The following is an 18,370-nucleotide window of genomic DNA, read 5'->3' on the forward strand; positions in this document are numbered from 1 at the left end:
TATGGTGTCGTCGGCATATCTTTTGTATCTTATATGAGCAAACTCTGGTTGGGTGAGAATTGACTTCTCGGCCACATGCAGCACTATGTTGGATAGGGGTGCAGAAAGGGGGTTGCCCATCGCTAGGCCCCCTGTCTGGTGGAAGAAACTGTCCTCGAACTGGAAATAGTTGTGGGTGAGGCAGGCTTGTAGAAGGTTGCAGATTTCATCAGTTACAAATGGAGGCGTGCTATTGCTGAGTAGCCATGTTCTGGTGGAGTCAAGTGCAACGCTGATCGGAATGGAGGAGTACATGTCCACTACATCTATGCTGGCTAGTTTGCAGTTGTCGGCTTTGACAAAAGAGGTGACAAATTCTTTTGCTTCGAGGCTGTTTTTTAGGCAGTAGGTGAGTTTGTCATTGTGGGCGGTCAGTTTCTGGAGGAGCCATTTGGTCAGGTGGACACTTGGTTGGTTGAAGCCGGCCACTATGATTCTCAAGGGGGTTCCTGGTTTGTGAGTTTTTGGTATGCCATATGCACAGGGAAGGCTGGGGTGGGTGTTCCTTAGTTTCTTCTTTTCACTATCTTGAAGGAGGGCGCAGTTATCTATGGCTCGGCGGATGGCTGGAGTATGGATGAACTTTTACAGAAGAGCCTTCACACACAGCTGCACAGAAGATGACCTGCTAGATGAAATAGCGTGCGTAACGGAAATAGGCCTAAACAACGGTTACACCGAGCACCAACTATCCATGTGGTACGCAAAAACAGAAGCCCAGTTCAGACACCCAAGAAACAGAGATAACCCGAACCAAAACCCAAAACCCAAAACCCAAATGGATCGCCTTTCCTTACCACCCCACCACATCTGGAAAATTTGCCAAGGCCCTCAAACCCTTCAACATCAGAGTAGCACACAAACCCATATCCCAAATCGGAAGGGCACTACCCAACTTCAAGAGATACTACCTACCCAAACTTGCATCCCCCGGTGTCTACAAGGCCACATGCCAATGCCACAACACCTACATTGGCAGAACCATCCGCACCGTCCAAGAACGGATTAACGAGCATGTAAAAGATGCCAAAAACGACACACCTAAATCAGGCCTCTCCCAACACCTCCACTCCACTAACCACACCATCTCCTCCATATCCATACTTCACCCAACCGGCTCTGTCATAGAAAACACCATCAAAGAAACCCATGCCATCATCCAGCAGAAACCAGCACTAAACCTGGACAATGGACAAGCACACCCAACTTGGCACCCTGTCCTCAGAAAGATCCCCGACCCGAAAAAGAAAAGATGCTATGCACATACTCGACCCCCCTCCAGCCACGCGGGGATCAGGAACAGCACATTACCGAGCAACACGGCCCAGCCCCCCAACTGACAACGCCACTGGACAACAGGAAGCAGATGACGCAAACCAAGATGCGCGCGCCAGTGCTGCCGAACGGGAAAAATCGCAACCACCGCCGCCCGGGAACAAACAATGTAGTGACGCGGTACCATCTCCGCTTCAAACGCCGTACCCTTTTGTGAATGAAGACAGTGGATCTTCGAAATTAATAGGATTGAACCATTAAATTGTGCAACGCGGAAGTACGAAATCTTCTAAATTTCACGTAAGTAATTTTAAACCACGTTTACCGCAACCACCATGAATAAGAGATTAAGATAGATTAACCAGTGTCTAATCAGTAATTGTCGATAATTCCACCAACCCTGATATTTCTATAAATAGCCTTTAACTTAGTGCAAAATTATGCGAGAATGCGGGAAAATGTAAAATCCAGAAATATAAAATCAGAGGTTTGACTATATAACCCTAACATTGCATGACGTCACGCCTGGATTTGATTGGTTGGTATTCTCGGAGCTGCTAGGAGGAAACTAGCATGCTTGGTCTTGAGGCATCTGTCATGGGGGAAAGAGGGGTGTAGCTCTGACTAACAATGTGAATGGTGAGTGTGGCGATATAATGGGGAATTTACGTAGATTGTGGTTCCTTTAAATTCTGTAGTTTATTTGTTCAATATTAGGTTATTGTTATTCTAACTTCTTATTAAATTAATATTAGTTTGGGTATTCAGGAACCAATTATTAGAATTCTAGGTCGTATGGCCGCATTCACTATACACGCATTGCCCCCTAATTATTTATCATTTAACTTGCATGGCTTACAGTTGTCTGGTTAATGATATATAAAGAAAGGGAAAATATTTACTTGTTGATTGCTACAATTCTATGAAAGTACTCTTGCACTGTTAAAATAAAAAGGAAAAGATCTAATTTTCTGGTTTTTGAATTGGTAACTAATTTCCTAGAATTATGGACTCTGATAACAGCCTGCTTTCACTGTCCCTCTGTATGGTAGATCCTGCTTTACGCAGTTGAGGTTCAGCATGTTGAATATGAGAAATGGGCCTTTTTACAGTTAAGTTACAACTACTATTTTTCACAAGTACCACACAGAATTATTATTTCATACTAAAACTACTGATACCGGTATTACATGTTGCTACCAAGTTAGATTACTGGACTAATCTACATTATATCGACATAAAACTTACCTTCTGTATCTGTTGCACTATCTACAATCTTAAAGAATCGTGTCTTCCATGATAAGTTGTCAGACACTTCATCGGGTGCTAACTTCACTGGGTGATATCTGCCAGTACCAAAGGATACGATGCACTGTATTGGAACATTTGGCCAAAGCAATTTTGCCTCATGAACTGCTACTGCACAAGGATTGTTCACTAATACACCACCATCCTAGCAATGAAAAAGATTATCAGTTTATTGCACATATGGAAGACTAAGGATGATGCTATGTTAATTATTGTAATTCAATCATTGAGTTCAGTGGAGAAAATAAATGCATACTATTAAGTGTACGGTCACATTGGATCCAGATTTAGTCAACTTTTTCACTGGCGTACCTGGTAGAATGTGGGAGATCACTCTTGACACCAAGCTACTTTTGTGTGCATAGCTGATGTTTCACTAACCTCCGAATGGAACCAAATATTTTTTGTGTGTGTGTGGAGGGAGGGGGGAGGGGCATGTAGTTCCAAATTGGTCAAATTTACAGACATGTTAGTACTGTACAGTGGTTATGAATTTGTTAAGTGTGCGGCTGATGGTCAGGTCCAGGAAGTTGATCTTACCATGTTTCTGTTGTCCTACGGTGAAGTTGAGCCTGGGGTGGATGCTATTTTGTTTTGTCACTAGAAGGTTGAGCTCTTCTGCCTTTTTGTATATGATTATTGTCATCAGTGTACCTTCCATATCCGATGTATTGCAGTTCTGGAGTGTGGAGTATCTCTTTTTCCAGCCAAGTGCATGACTATGTTGGCTAAAGGAGCTGATAACGGATTGCCCATGGCAAGGCCCTCGGACTGTTTGTAGAAGTTATCCTCAAACTGAAAATTCTGTCTACAGAAAACCAGATGCAGGCAACCAGTACATACACGCTCTTTCCAGCCATCCCCCCAAACATAAAGCTACAGTGTGGTTGAACTTTTATCAAAGAGCCTTCTCCTACTGTTGCAGAGATGATGAGCTATGAGAAGAGATAGATAGCCACCATCGCTCAAATAGCCCTGAAACATGGCTACACTAGCACAACTTTCCACTTGGTGCAGTAAAGCGGAAACAGAGGTCAGGCACCCTACCCAGCCACAATCAACCTCCAACGGCAAATATAAGTGGTTTGCCTTCCCCTACCATCCCACCACATTTCATATCCAAAGCCCTTCATCCCTATGACATTAAAGTAGCGCACAAACCCAAAATAGCTGATAAACTAAACAAACACAAATGGTACTTCCTCTCCCCCTTTGATAACCCAGGTGTATATGACGCAGAGTGCGAGTGCACAGCACATTACATCGCCAGGTCCATCAGATCTGCCAATGAAAGAATCCAACAACACCTAACAGATGCAAAAAAAAAGGCCACTACTGGTCTTGCTAAAGACATCAAATACAATAGCCATAAAGTACAAAAGGTACAAGTCAAGCACACCGCATACACACTCGTAGACACCAAAATCAACGAAATACATGCCATAATGCACTTCTCACATGAGCTAAACATCGATAGTGGATAGATACATGGATTCCCCTATTACAACAGTTAGCACCGGGAAATAGCAGATGGCACGGATGCAGACGTAGCGGCAGCCGGAGAATTACGAACAATAGAAGCACGTCAAGCAACAGTACAAGTTCCAATGAGGATGGTGTCAGTGGCCACTGAAATTAATAGAACAAAGAAGAAAAAAACAGTTTCACGAATAAAGTGAGTACTAGTTTCTCCGTATTTATCTACTACCGTGTCTCTTCTCCAAATTATGAAATCATATAATGTATTAGGTGCAAAATTCTGTAAAACTTTATATTTTATTTGATTCGAGTGTAAATATTTTTAACTCTATTTAAAATATGTTTACACTATCATAAATTTTAACATTATTTTATGTATTAACATTAACATTATTGTTAACATTTGGTATTATTAACATTATCTTTGTTTATATTATGTTCAACATAAATGGGACTTCAGTCCTGTGATGGACAAATAAATTAAATTAAATTAAATTATTACAATCAGAAGCCTGGAGAATAACTTAAAATTATTTTTTTTGTTATTTGAAAATGAAAATGTTTCAAAATCTCATTAACCCCCTCTGTTCACACTCTCCAATATTTATTTTCAATAAACTGTTTTCCTACAGCAATATTTTGCCATTTTGTTATATTCTGCATGTCAAACTCCACAAGCACACTGACAAGTTTCCTGGTGCAATGTGATCACAACATTACCCAAATGTCCTGTCCGTCGAGCATGGCTGAACACAACAACCTAAAAGTGTGGCTGTAATTGGATCCAAAGTGAGTATACAGTAAGGAATGACACTTTGATTAATAACAGAAAAACAACAAAAAATATATTATGGGCCATACCCACAAATTTCTATTTCTTTCTCGCAAATACTTTCATTGTTAAAAAATTCACTATAACACTACTACAGGAAAAAAAAACTTCTGACTTTTTAAAACTTATAGTAAAAATTACAGTGTTTCCACGAATGAACAGTGAGGTGTTTGCACAGTATACACAAAGTTGTTTTCAACAGTTTTTACAGTAAGCAAACAGGTGATTTACAACTACAACAAATCTGCATTAACTGAAACACATTCTGGACAGCATTCCTATGCTAGTACGACTTCTCTCTGGTCATGGGATGAGCCCATTTCTTCCAATCCACCTCTCTGGAAAGCAAACATAATGCACTTTGCACATGAGCCTCACAAGTGAGGTAGTGCTTCATATTGTTGAACATATGATTGGTCCGGGCCCCAAATTCGGTAGCTGTGCTAATTTTCTCAACATGAAACGTCACCTCAGAAGAGAATAAATGCTTGCACCGTCTAATCTTTGTATAGGGTCGCCAGTCTAGAACCATGATAGAATTAAAATATAATTCCCGGTTTTCAAGAGGAACTTTCAAAAATATCAAGGGAACAAGCAAATATTTTCTCTATTTTAACCTTATGCACCCTCACCACCCATATACATAGACAGACAAGTATATTAACAATATCAAGGGTCTGTATGCTACCAATGTATCAAAAAATTCTAATTCAATTAAATGGTACAATATATATTAAATTTATATAATTTAAGAAAGGTGCAGAGTTTAGTATCACAATTTCACATACTCAGACTCTAAATACATCTACAAATAAATGTTATGGGATATACTCCTCTAATTGTATGAGAATTTCACACTCAAATAAAACTAATCAACTTCAAGATTTCTTTTCTTGCAATAATATTTTGCCTGTCAGATAGATTATTCTGTAAAGGACACTAACACAGTAAAGGGATTGTTTATTTTCCAAGCAGCTTTCTTTTCTTTTCCTTCCTCGATAAAAATAAAAGCTAAACTGTGAAAAACTTGCTTCAAGGCATTTATTAATATCAGTGTGACCACTCTTTAAGACCATGAAACAATTCAAGTATAATTCCCAGTTTTCAAGGCGAACTTTCCAAAAATTCAAGGCTACAAGATGATTTCTCAATTTCAACCTTGCATATTACCGCCTCTCATCCCCTCCCCTCCCACACACAAATACAGTATATTAACAATATAAAGGGTCTTTGTGATTCCAATGTATCCAAAAATTCTGATTCAATTAAATTAAACGGTATATAATAAAAGGTGTGGATTTACATTTGCAATTTCACATACTCAGACTCGAAATACATCTTCAAACACAATTCACAAATGTTACGGGATATACTAATCTACGAAAATGTTCATTGTATAAGAACTTCAAAATCAAATTTACCTAATCAAATTCAAGATATTATACAGCAAACCCTCGTTAACACAAACTCGCTTAAGACGAACACACTGTTAACATGAACAAAATGTTGGTCCCGGGAGGGATGTGTTATATTTTATAGAAAGTTTTATCGGTTAACGTGAATTTTGGTTACCACGAATTACGAACTGTTTTTTTAGTCCGTTGCATCATTAGATCTCATTTAACATGAACTTTCAAAGTTTTTCATATTTTTTTTCTGTTGTTCCTCTGCTAGGTATGTAAGAAATCGCTCAATTATCTCTATCATCCTGTCAACAATTAACTTATACTGTATTGTAACCAACAGATTCAGATCAATAATCTGTTCAGATGTGTTTTTCTATTCCTTAAAACATAGCCAGTACGAGTAACATCAAGATTAAAACTTGGGTGCAATTACTCAACAATCGGGATCATCACGTCAACAATGAGCTTATATGTATTTAACCAACAAATTCAGTTGTGTGTTCAGATGTGTTTCTTTCTATTCTTTAAAACATAGCCAGTACGAGTAATATCAAGTTGCAAGCAGTAAGATGGGAGGAGTCAGGAAGCAGACAGGCATAGATCTGCAAACAAAACTGAAAATCCTAGAGGAAGTAGACCATGGTGCATTGAACAAAACGACAATTGCTAAACAGTATGGAATTGCCAAATCTACATTATCTACAATACCTAAAGATCATGGAAAAATTCTTAATGCTGCTGCATCAGGTTCCGGGAACAAATCTAAGCGATATCGCAGTGCTAAGTACGAAGATGTCGAAACGTTACTTATAGACTGGTTCAACCATATGCGTGCTTCAAATGTAACTTTAAGTGGACTAATTTAAGTTATAAAGAGAGGTTCTTATTATTACATAATATGTATTACATTAAATTAAACTATAATTAGAAACTATTTCACGAAAATTTCCCCCCTATATAATTCAGTCAAAAGCAAGTAAGGCTGCCAAAAATTTAGACATTCAAGATTTCAGTTGCTCCGCTGGTTGGCTGTACCGGTTCCAAAAGACACACTCAATTTCATCGTTAGTGATTTGTGGCCGTGAAGTTACCAGACATTAGCGTTCTCGTCTGCGACAGTGCAATATACATGAATTTTTCTCCAGAAAATGATCTGGGTACTTTTCTTTAAAAGTTAATTACTTTAGTACTGTTTTCTCTGAAGACTTGCATAATACGTATTGTAAATGGTTAATGTGTAGAAATAACTGTATTGCAACAATAAAATTTGAGTCCCCTGTTAGCACGAATTTTTTTAACACGAACTCTTGATTTTTTGGTCCCTTGGGATTTGTGTCAACGAGGGTTTACTGTATTATCTTACAATAATCTTCCATCTGCCAGATAGTTTATTGTTCTGTAAAGGACACTAACAAAGCAAACAGTTAGAGAGAATTTTGATTTATTTTCCGTGCAGCTTTCTTTTCCTTTCTGGATAAAAATAAAAGCTAAATGTGAAAACATTATCTTAGGGTATTTATAAATGTGAATAAACTCAATGTAATTTGGATTAATAAAAGTTGCAATTTTTCACGTCTACGGAGAAAAATTCACGTAGAATTCACGCACAATTCCCAGAGCTAATAATTCACGCATAATTCCCAGAATTCAAGGAATTCCCGGTGAGTAGCCACCATGAATATGTATAAACTCAATGGGATTTGGATAAATAAAAGTTGCAATTCACACGTAGAATTCACACATAAATCCTGGAGTCAATATTTCACGTAGAATTCCCGGTGAGTACCCAGCCACCGTGTTGGAGTACGGTCACAGTAAATTCAAACGTTCTTGATTTGTCTTGTGGCTTTCATGGAACAACTGAATTTTGTAATTCTATAAATTAATAAATGGCGGAAGTCATAACATTTGAGTAATTTTTTTTATTTTGAAGTATCTAGAAAATATAGGCATTTGATTTTTTCCATAGTGGTGGAAAAATAATCCAACTTCAAGTATGCAAAATCTTGATATTATATCTACAATTGATTATGAACTGTTCTTCTTCTTTTCTTCTTTCCTTCTGAGAGAAAGAGGAGAGAAGGAAGAAGAATGAAGGAAATAGAGAAAAAAGAAAGAATAAGAAGAAAGGAAGAAAAAATGAAAATTATTCTTCACTCCATTTTCTTATTATCATAAAAATTTTACTAAAAAGTGTAGTTTTTCTTCCATTTTGCAAGAAAGATAACTTAACACCCTACTTAACTCTTACTGAAAATAAGAATCAAAGAAGGAGAAAGGAAACACTCACCAGACAGTGGAAAAAATATAATTTTCGCAGTCTATCGCTGCATCTTCGGTGTAAGAAAAAAGACGGAACCAGAAGTAGGAGATCTGGCAGAGTTGCCAGGACTCGATCATAAAAGTAGTGCGTAGAACGGAGAAAACACTGTTGTCACCAGGCTCGTTGAAACTGTGAGTGGGAGGGCAGGGTAGGGTGGGAGGGATGGGTAGTTGGGGAAGTTACTGGGTGGCCTTGTTCAGACCAGGGGGAATGGTTGCACTCATGGCTGATATATAAGGCCTCTCCCATCTTTTGCGACCTGAGTTGTCGTAAGGAATATTGTGGTGGTTTGTATGGACGGCGACAGTGAAGCCCAGGTTGTGGGTTATTGATGCGGAGGTTGAGGGTGGTTGATGTTTCCCCCAGGTAATAGAAAATAGATACTTGAAGCTTTGCAGTGAGGTATATTTGACTTTTACCTTTCATGGAGTACAATTTTAGAAGCACTCAAACCGAGGGCTCAATATTTTTGACGTGGATAATAAATTGACTTTGCAACAGAATCAATGAATTGTGTTCTGCTAGCACTAAAACACAAGAGCTTTCTCTTGTACAGTGAGATTCATGAGTATTACCATGCAAATTGTTCATGACTATTTTCATTAATTTTTCACTTACATCCTGTGTATTTTTAAGTGATGGATTTTTATGTATGCTGGTGCAGAAGTTGTCAACAGCTTGTTTTGAGTTTTCTTTTAATTCTTGAAGCTCTTATTGGGTCAAATAAAGTGCACAAACATGGTGATGGACAATTTGCATGGTAATACTCATGGATCCCACTCTACTGTGTACATTGCACTACAACCCATAAATTTACATTGCAACTTCATATTGCATGCAATGCAAACTGCAGTTGTTCTGCCTTGTTTCCTCATTCTCCAATTCTCCACCAGATGGTGTTCCCTGAGGACTGTGCATCACATGTACAGAAACACTTGAGTTGCTGAACAAAATAGAACAGCTTCCAAAGTATAATATGTAAGGTATCCTTCACAGTAACCTCGCCAAACTATTCATTCTTGGAAACCTTGTGTGTGTATTTAACAACAAGGAAACCTCGTATGCAATTGCTTACGTAATGCTTCAAATTTTAGAAACCATTTCTATGAAGTAAAACATGAGTTAATAAAACAGAGCAAAAGATGTATGTAAAGTGATCAACAGTCAAACAATATCAATGTTTCGATCCTGCAAATCAGGAAATGTTGAAACAGGAATTAAAAGGTAAGAAGGATAGATTCCTTGCATAGTACCAAATGCTTCCCACCCTCCTCAAATTTTAACACTAGTTTTTACACTTCCTGATGAAGATCCCCATTTGCAGGATCAAAACATCGAACATCGATTTTATCTGACTTGATCGCTTCAGGTATGTCTTGTATTTTGTTTAACGTTGAGTTTGATAACACTGACACTTGCCAAGTAAAAATTGTTCTGTTCTTCTTTGTAACTGACCAGAGGTGATTGGTTCATGTTACTTTCTATTCGTACCTACGTTTCAGAGACTGTTTCTGTCTCCATCTTCAGGGTTTTGTATTTGCGTGTAACTGTTCATATGTCCATAATCCCCGAACGCAGGGTGTGTTTGGGAAAGGTGTCAATAAGAAATAGTGGTTAAAAGTCTAACAATTCACCAAAAATTGTTCACATTGTGCAAGAACTTAACTAACCTGGTGCAAAAAGTCTCCGGTCCTGAATTCTTCAAAGTATGATGGAGCTGCTGCAGATGCTCTGACTGCCTCCCACAGCTGGTATTTGTTAGAGCCTACGTACTGTGACTGCACCTTGTATGGTAAGGAGTAGGTTCGGAATACATGCGCCATAACTTGAGACTGATTCACTACAGTTGATAATACTGCCAGCTGGAATACATGAACGTGCACTAATCAAGTATAAACAAAATATTATTGTTTATAACAAACATTTTGAATGAAGAATTCTCTTTTTCAGTACATATCTTGTATGTTTTGGACAAAAGAATTGGCACTATCATTTTCGAGAAAATAGGTAGAGCTATTTATCAGTAATTTCCAATTTTACATATGCTATACGTACAGGGTGTTTCACTCACTCTCGGTCCCTGATTTTTGGTTATAAAAATCAAACTATTGATGAACTAACAATTTCTTGTATTTTGGCATTGTAAGTGTGGCAAGTGGCGCCATCCTGCTGAAAATAGCCATTACGGAATTCCTCGTCATCCAACTGATTTACAAACTCGTGGAAGATTCACAAGTAGACTTTTTCCAGCACGTGCGAATGATAAACACATGCTGTTCCACTGAGTACCGCCTCATACTGTACTGATTTGTTACTGTACTGTAATCACAAACTTTCAACCGAACCCGAACAAACACGAACCGCTATCAGGTGCATCATAACAGCACGGCCAAGAACTCAGACTGAAAGCACACATCCGTACGATTGGCATTTAACGGCAGAATTGCCCACATGCACGTGAATGCCCACGCAAGGACTAGAGGGACTGTGGTGCCATCTCCAATGAAGTCACCATGCTCCTCATCCAGCAAAGTATGTCTGTAGCAAATTTCATCACATTATGACCAATAGTTTCATTTTTATAGGTGAAAATCAGGGGCCCGAGAGCAAGTGAAACACCCTGTATATAAGAAGCATGTAATTGACTTTAAAAATTCTGCCATTTTGTTATTTTTTCTTTAATTAATGTAAAATTAATTTTTGTGTATCCTAGTTTTATAATGTAAATGTCTAAATGTGCAGTTTGTCTACCTCAGCCACATGGTTACACATTAAGGAGGTGAACCAATAATTCAGGATCCCCATTTACAATAGGGTTGAGCTGAACCAACACTGATGCCAATGCCTATAATGTTACCATTTCTAAAAGATTCCAATGCTTGAACATTGTAACAACTAAAATTGTTCAGAATATTAACTAACATTAATGTAGGCAGTCTATCACATTTTACTACTCAAAAATATTCAAAAAATTAGGTTTGGGCCGATATGAAATTCTGGCCGATACCGATATAAAATTTACTGATACCAATATTCTACTGATCCGATATAAAATTCCAAATGGTCTTTGAAGAACCTGAATGGTTCATTGACCTCCTTAATAAATGTTTGTTTCCAGGTGACTGCAGTGCAAAACAAATTGCGTATTTAAACATTTACTTTTTTAAAAAGTAGGGCATGGAGATAATACATAAAAATTATAACAAAATGGCAGAATTTTGCACTGAGTTATAAGATATTTATAGATATATTGGATCGGTAAAATAATTGGTAATTTTATCGTTAAACCAATACACCGATTCACATATATCGGACGCTACCGTTAGAGTACAGATTAATCTGACCCATCCCTACAAAGAACTATATTAGAATTAAGAAAAACATATTCCAGTTAATACAAAAAAACATTTTTTCACACCATACTGGTACACAATAAATTAACATTTTAAATGTTGCATAATTTCCAGGATAATAGACTGTAAAAGTATGGAGTCGCATCTTTGTGTAGCCTGTGAAATGCCAAGACTAGAAAAGAACTGGCTGCTACCAATGAATCCCAATCGATACTTTCCGATAATGATAGCATTGTTATCAACTGATATTGATATATCAACATCAATATGAGCAAAAATTTCACATCTGTCCATTCCTAACATTTACAATGAATCTATCAGTTAAGTCTGTGGCGATCAGATAACAATTATTATTATCTGCCCGCCACGGCTTCACTCTCCCCTTTTTTGTGTGCGAGTGAAGTATTTGGTTTCTATGGGTGTATGCAACTTAACTTTACTTTAGACAAGATTTGCATTAACCCAGATTCAGGGTTCATGCATTTGGATTCTTTCTTTTTTTGCTTGAGTTGCACCTCTAAGTGGGAATATGAAAATATCTAGGATATTGATGTATCGTAGAGTAGTCGATGGTGTATAGTAATTTCCAATTTAAAAATATACATATATATATATATATATATATATATTTCTATTATTGCCTTTCTTCAACTGAACATAGACTATTCTACCTTACGTTGATATTACTGTACTTATTGGAGTCTGTGATTGCGGGTTTACGTTACGTATATTTTTTGGTAATTGATACCCCTGTATCAAAGTCAAAGAAAGCAGATTCGAACCCCACCACTTTTAAGACCAGTCCAATATTCTATATTAGGTTAGTGGTGTATTAAGCAGTGCGCTTCCCATTACAAAAAAGATGTAGCATAGCATAAAGATCGTGCTTGTTACAGATCACAAACTTATAGAGTTGGACTGTTCATATGTCAGCATAATTGCTGTACTGCAGAGGCGTGGCATGCATGTAGCTGCTGTTACCACAGGTAACACCAAAATATAAAGAATTGAAGAACCCGTCTTAAAATATTATTACATACATAAACTGGTAATATTGTCGTAAAGTAAATATTGCAGACTGACATATTTTCTGACACCGGCAAAAGCGAAGAGGATGACTGATCCGGTAGCCTCCTCAGGCAACATGAGGAAAGGGCCCTGAGCCCACCCAATGAAGACTTTCCGTCGCGGCAAAGACTGACCACGGGAGGAGGAGGCAGGTTTTTGGCATGCCTGTTTAGCCCGCGCAGTTGCCGGTGATCCTTACCGGATACAGACCAGTGTTGCCACATTCAATTGACAGAAAAGAGCTAAGTCGCCTAATCGGGTCTATCTTACTCTGAAGGTGTCCAGTCACACTGGGGAACGATGGTGCAGTGGTAGCGTTGCCGCCTTATAATCAAGGGGTCCCGGGTTCAATACCCGGTGGAGGCAAAAGTGGTTCGGATCCCACTTTAAACTGTCCCGATTAACATTACTGTGCATGAGTGGACTTAAAATCGCCAAATCAAAATTTTAAAAAAATCAAATCACACTGGGGGAAAGCAAACTACCAAGTGATATTTTGTATTTACTCTAAATATCAGCGATTACGAAAGCCCTCTTTGTCCTTCTTCGACATCATGGGCGAGAAGGAGAGGAGAGGGATGGGTATGATCAAGGGGTCCGGTGTCCTTCTAAAAATGTCAACCTAAAATTCTATATTTCACACATATAATATTATTTCGGTTACAGGAATTTGTGATAATTGTTGAAAGGGCCGATTGAGATTGACATACGTTGTCGCAGGAATGCAATAATTTCAGATTGAAGCAATGTGTTTGAGGTGGTAGAACAATTTTTGGGTGAAAACATTACTTACAAGCATAATTTCCCGATTGTTATCTTAGCATTAGCACGCTCTGAAGTGGCAGGTGTCGCAGGTTTGAATCCTCAGCAAGAAATGGTTATTTCAATGTTCGTTGTTATTATTTTACTTACATAATTATAAAAATTAATAATTACATACAAAAAGAAATAATAATTTTATTTCAATAATTCACCATGCATCCTCGTAGTCACGATTATCCTATAAAGCGATAGCCTTAAAGGTAGCAAAGGACGTAAAATATACGAAATAGTAGTGGTGTCAGAAATGAGATTTCAGTGGATTTAGCGAAACATGGGAGTGGGAGTAGTTAGGAAACAGATGAAGACTACGTCTACTCTACATACGCCTTATTTGAAACGAAAAGTTTCGCAATTTGGGCAAATCTGGTTTCAAAAGAACTAAGATGGCAACAGTAGTAGAACTGGACTTCTTGCAGGTTCCGAAGGAAATATTGGGAAAGCGCCGATGCTGAGAGGGGAGGGGGCAAGGAGGGTGCTTCACGTGTTACAAAAGTAAACAATGGTTTGTGGGAGGGACTGTGCAGTGCGAGTTTTGTGAGTGGTGTCTTTCGTCTTTGTGTTGTTTTCGGGCATTGTCAATTAATTAATGGAGCTTGCTCCGAGTTCCGAGGTGGCGGGTTCATCCTATCTGAACAGTGTGTGTAATCGTGCGATAGAAGATATTTTGAAGAAATCTTTCGGTTCGTTCTTTTGCAGAAAAAAAGCGAAATTGTGGCGAAAGGGAGGCCAAAGCCTATTTTGAACGATTTAAAAACCAAGTCGTCTGCTGGATATGACCGACATTTCAATGTTTCGTGGTATAAAGACTATCCGTGGTTATGTGGATGTGTGCAGTTGTCGAAACTCTTTTGTTGGCCATGTACTCTATTTTCAGGTGAAAAAAAAAAAACGTGTGGAATTCAGATGTGGATAACATGGACCATGACGCACCCAAAAATTCAAATTCAAATAAAAAACTTCACTTTATGTCAGCATCATAGAACTTTTTTGATTTGATTTGATTGATTTTTCTTCGCTTGTGCCACTTTTGGCTAATTTGCGAAGATGGGGATGAGTGATGATATGATGAAATTGATGAAAAGACATCACAAACATCCATGCCCAAGCCAGGATTCGAACCCGGGACCCCAGCATCATATAACTATTTTCAAAGAAGAGTCGTCGGATTGATCTGCTCTATAAGTAGCCTTCGATGTTTCTGTAAATATCAAATTACGTATTATTGTGTCAAGAACCAATGTTTGCGATTTCACTTCAGTCCTTATGTCAACATTTTTTTTTCCTGATTAATAACTTTACCAAAATCTAGTATTGAATTGCAGACGTACCAGATTAATATTATATGAACTACTTGGAAGACATGGGGGGGGGGGGGGATGAGGTGGGGAGGCACCCATGTCTCCCTTAAATGTCCTATTGATAACCGGTAACACTTTTAAAAATCCCACGCCATGCCACTGCTGTACCGTTATCCATATGTGCTCCATGGCCTTGTAAAGTAAATTTCTAAGAATACGGTTTATATTTCTAATGCAAAAATCATTTCTGCCATCTAGTTACGTACATGAATCATGGAGGTAATTGAATCACCTTGGGTTTGTTGAGAAATCGCAGGCTGAATAGTTCGTAGGCTGACTCATAGATGGCGTTACTAGAATTAAATCCATGTGATTTTTACTTAGTACTAACCTTCAAAAGATACGTGTATAAATTTCACAGCTGCCGGATAATTAGTTTGTGAGATATAGCATTGTGAGTGAAGCAGCTTTTGTGAAAAAATGGATAAAAAAGAATTTCCTGTGTTAATAAAGCATTGCTTTTTGGCGGAAAAAAATACTGTTGAAGCCAAGGCTTGGCTTGATAAACATTATTCCGACTGTGCACCAGGAAAATCAACCGTTGAGAAGTGGTTTGCTAAATTTAAACGAGGCAAAATGAGCATCGAAGACGATGCACGCAGTGGATGCCCCAAAGAGGCTGTTACCGACGAAAACATCAAAAAAGTCCACAAAATAATTTTAAATGATCGTAAAGTGAAGTTGATAGAGATAGCTGAGACTTTAAAAATATCAAAGGAACGTGTTGGACATATTGTGCATGAATATTTGAACATGCGAAAGCTGTGTGCAAAATGGGTGCCGCGCGTGCTCACAATCGATCAAAAGCAACAACGTTTTGATGATTCGGAGCAATGTTTAGCGATATTCAACCGTAATAAACACGAATTTGTCCGTCGATATATTACAATGGATGAAACATGGCTCCATAACTACACTCCAGAGTCCAATCGACAGTCAGCCGAGTGGACTGCACGTGATGAACCGAATCCAAAGCGTGGAAAGACGCAACAGTCGGCTGGCAAGGTTATGGCATCAGTATTCTGGGATGCGCATGGTATTATATTCATCGATTACCTCAAAAAGGGCCAGACCATCAACAGCGATTATTACATAGCATTGTTGGAGCGTTTAAAGGATGAAATCACGAAAAAACGGCCCCATTTGAAGAAGAAAAAAGTGCTGTTTCATCAAGACAATGCACCGTGTCACAAATCAATGAAAACGATGGCAAAATTATATGAATTAGACTACGAATTGCTTCCCCATTCACCATATTCTCCAGATCTGGCCCCCAGTGACTTTTTCCTGTTTGCAGACCTTAAAAGAATGCTCGCTGGAAAGAAATTTAGCACTGATGAAGAGGAAATCGCCGAAACTGAGGCCTATTTTGAGGCTAAAGAGAAAACGTACTATAAAAATGGCATCGAAAAATTGTATGACCGCTATAATCGTTGTATCGCCCTCGAAGGCAACTATATTGAATAATAAAATCGAATTTTGTCAAAAAAATATTTTTTACTATGTTAGCCTACGAACTTTTCAGCCCAACTGTTAATGACGTTATCATGTTCCTTTCAGGTTAATGCATCACATCCCAAAGTGATGTATCTGGCCATCACGTGGTGTGATTTATCAACAATAATAATATGTTTGTGCAAATGTAGGGCAAAAAGCTGTTTTTATAGTTACAGAATAAATGTAAAGTAAATTTTAAGCTTGTGTAACCCTACTTTAATAATAATTGGTAATAATAATAATAATGTTGTAGTGCATTCAAAATTAACATAAGTAAAATTTCAATCAGCTCTCCTGCAAAATTAGTGTAGATGGGCATAAGACAAAACACTATTCACTGGTGAAATGTCTGCCATTTAATATCGAATTCATACAATAATGGTACTGTATTTGCTAGCACATAAGATGAATTTTTCATACACATTTTTGAGGAAAAAGCTTTAACACTGAATTTATAATCAATTTACAGTATTTCAAACATAAAGTAATATGTAGGTCTACTTACAAGAAATAACTTGCCTAATCTAATTAGGTAAGAATAGGTTTTAATCTTCTTCCTCACACACTACAAGAAAGCAAGAAAGATATCGTCCAATTCAAAACAGAGAAAGTTTCTAGAAATGAAGATAATCAAGAAGATAATCAATAACTGACTATCAGCGTACAAGATGCACCCTGTTTATATTTTTAAAAGGTAAAAAGTGCATCTTATATGCAGGCAAATAAGGTAAATTTTATACTGTCACCTTCTTACTGTTGGTTAGAATTTCATAGAAGTTCGACCTTAATATGAAAGCTTTAGTATCTACCTTAGGACATTCCGGATCCCTCGATGTTTTGGTCAAACGTATTTCTCCAACATACGTCTGAAGTAGCTGTTCCCACATGTTCACATCATAATAGGAATGACTCCATACTAAACTGCTTGTTCCCCAGAAACGATTTTGGGTAAATATTTTTGTGCTGATCTCTTTGTACATGACAGAACATTCCTGTAAGTTCTTCTTGTGAGGCCCTGTAATTATCAATATAAAGAAAATTAATAGAACTAATTAGAACTGAGATAAACATGCCATGGGCTAATATGGACATGCTTAATGATGTCTGTCAGTATCATGTGTGTAATTTAAGGGGATAGGTAACCAGAGCATGCGAAATCATCAAAGGATCTTTAGTTTCCCAAAAGTAATTTTTATAATTTTGTCTTGAAATGCTTTTGAAATCTGGTACTTTTGAGTGTGAAAAACATTGTACTCCCTCCCGTAAATTTTATGAATGAATTTTGAATTTTTAGGTTTAAGTTCACACAATGCACATGCAGGCTAATCGAGACTGGACCAACAGTTTAAAGTGGGAAATGAACACTGTGCAATGTGCTTCCACCCAGGTATCGAACCCATGACCTATTGGTTACAAGGCAACGACATTACTACTGTGCCATCAGGGACACCACGGTAAAATTTTATAGAACGTTACATATTATATTTTAATTTTACCATAACCATTTGACAGCGTTGTTATTAGAATATTAATAATTTTTTTACACCCAAAGATAACACTGTGTGCAATCAGAAAACAATAAAATCTAAAGGGTCTTCCAATAAGGGCGG

General features: G+C 37.8%; 1 protein-coding gene across 2 annotated transcripts in view; it reads right to left on the reverse strand.

The window, feature by feature from the left end:
• iPLA2-VIA (calcium-independent phospholipase A2 VIA) overlaps positions 1-18,370 on the reverse strand; it is a 47,726-nt gene that overhangs the window by 3,721 nt on the left and 25,635 nt on the right. For both annotated transcript variants that reach the window (XM_083112439.1, XM_083112440.1), the window contains exons 6-8: positions 17,570-17,775; positions 10,333-10,524; positions 2,563-2,767 (exon numbers count right to left, since the gene is read on the reverse strand). In XM_083112439.1, the coding sequence (XP_082968565.1) occupies positions 2,563-2,767; positions 10,333-10,524; positions 17,570-17,775 (603 nt within the window). The remainder of the gene's footprint in view (positions 1-2,562; positions 2,768-10,332; positions 10,525-17,569; positions 17,776-18,370) is intronic.

The sequence above is a fragment of the Lepisma saccharinum genome, chromosome 26 (assembly GCF_977018435.1).
Source record: "Lepisma saccharinum chromosome 26, izLepSacc3.1, whole genome shotgun sequence".
In the NCBI taxonomy this organism is placed as follows: domain Eukaryota; kingdom Metazoa; phylum Arthropoda; class Insecta; order Zygentoma; family Lepismatidae; genus Lepisma; species Lepisma saccharinum.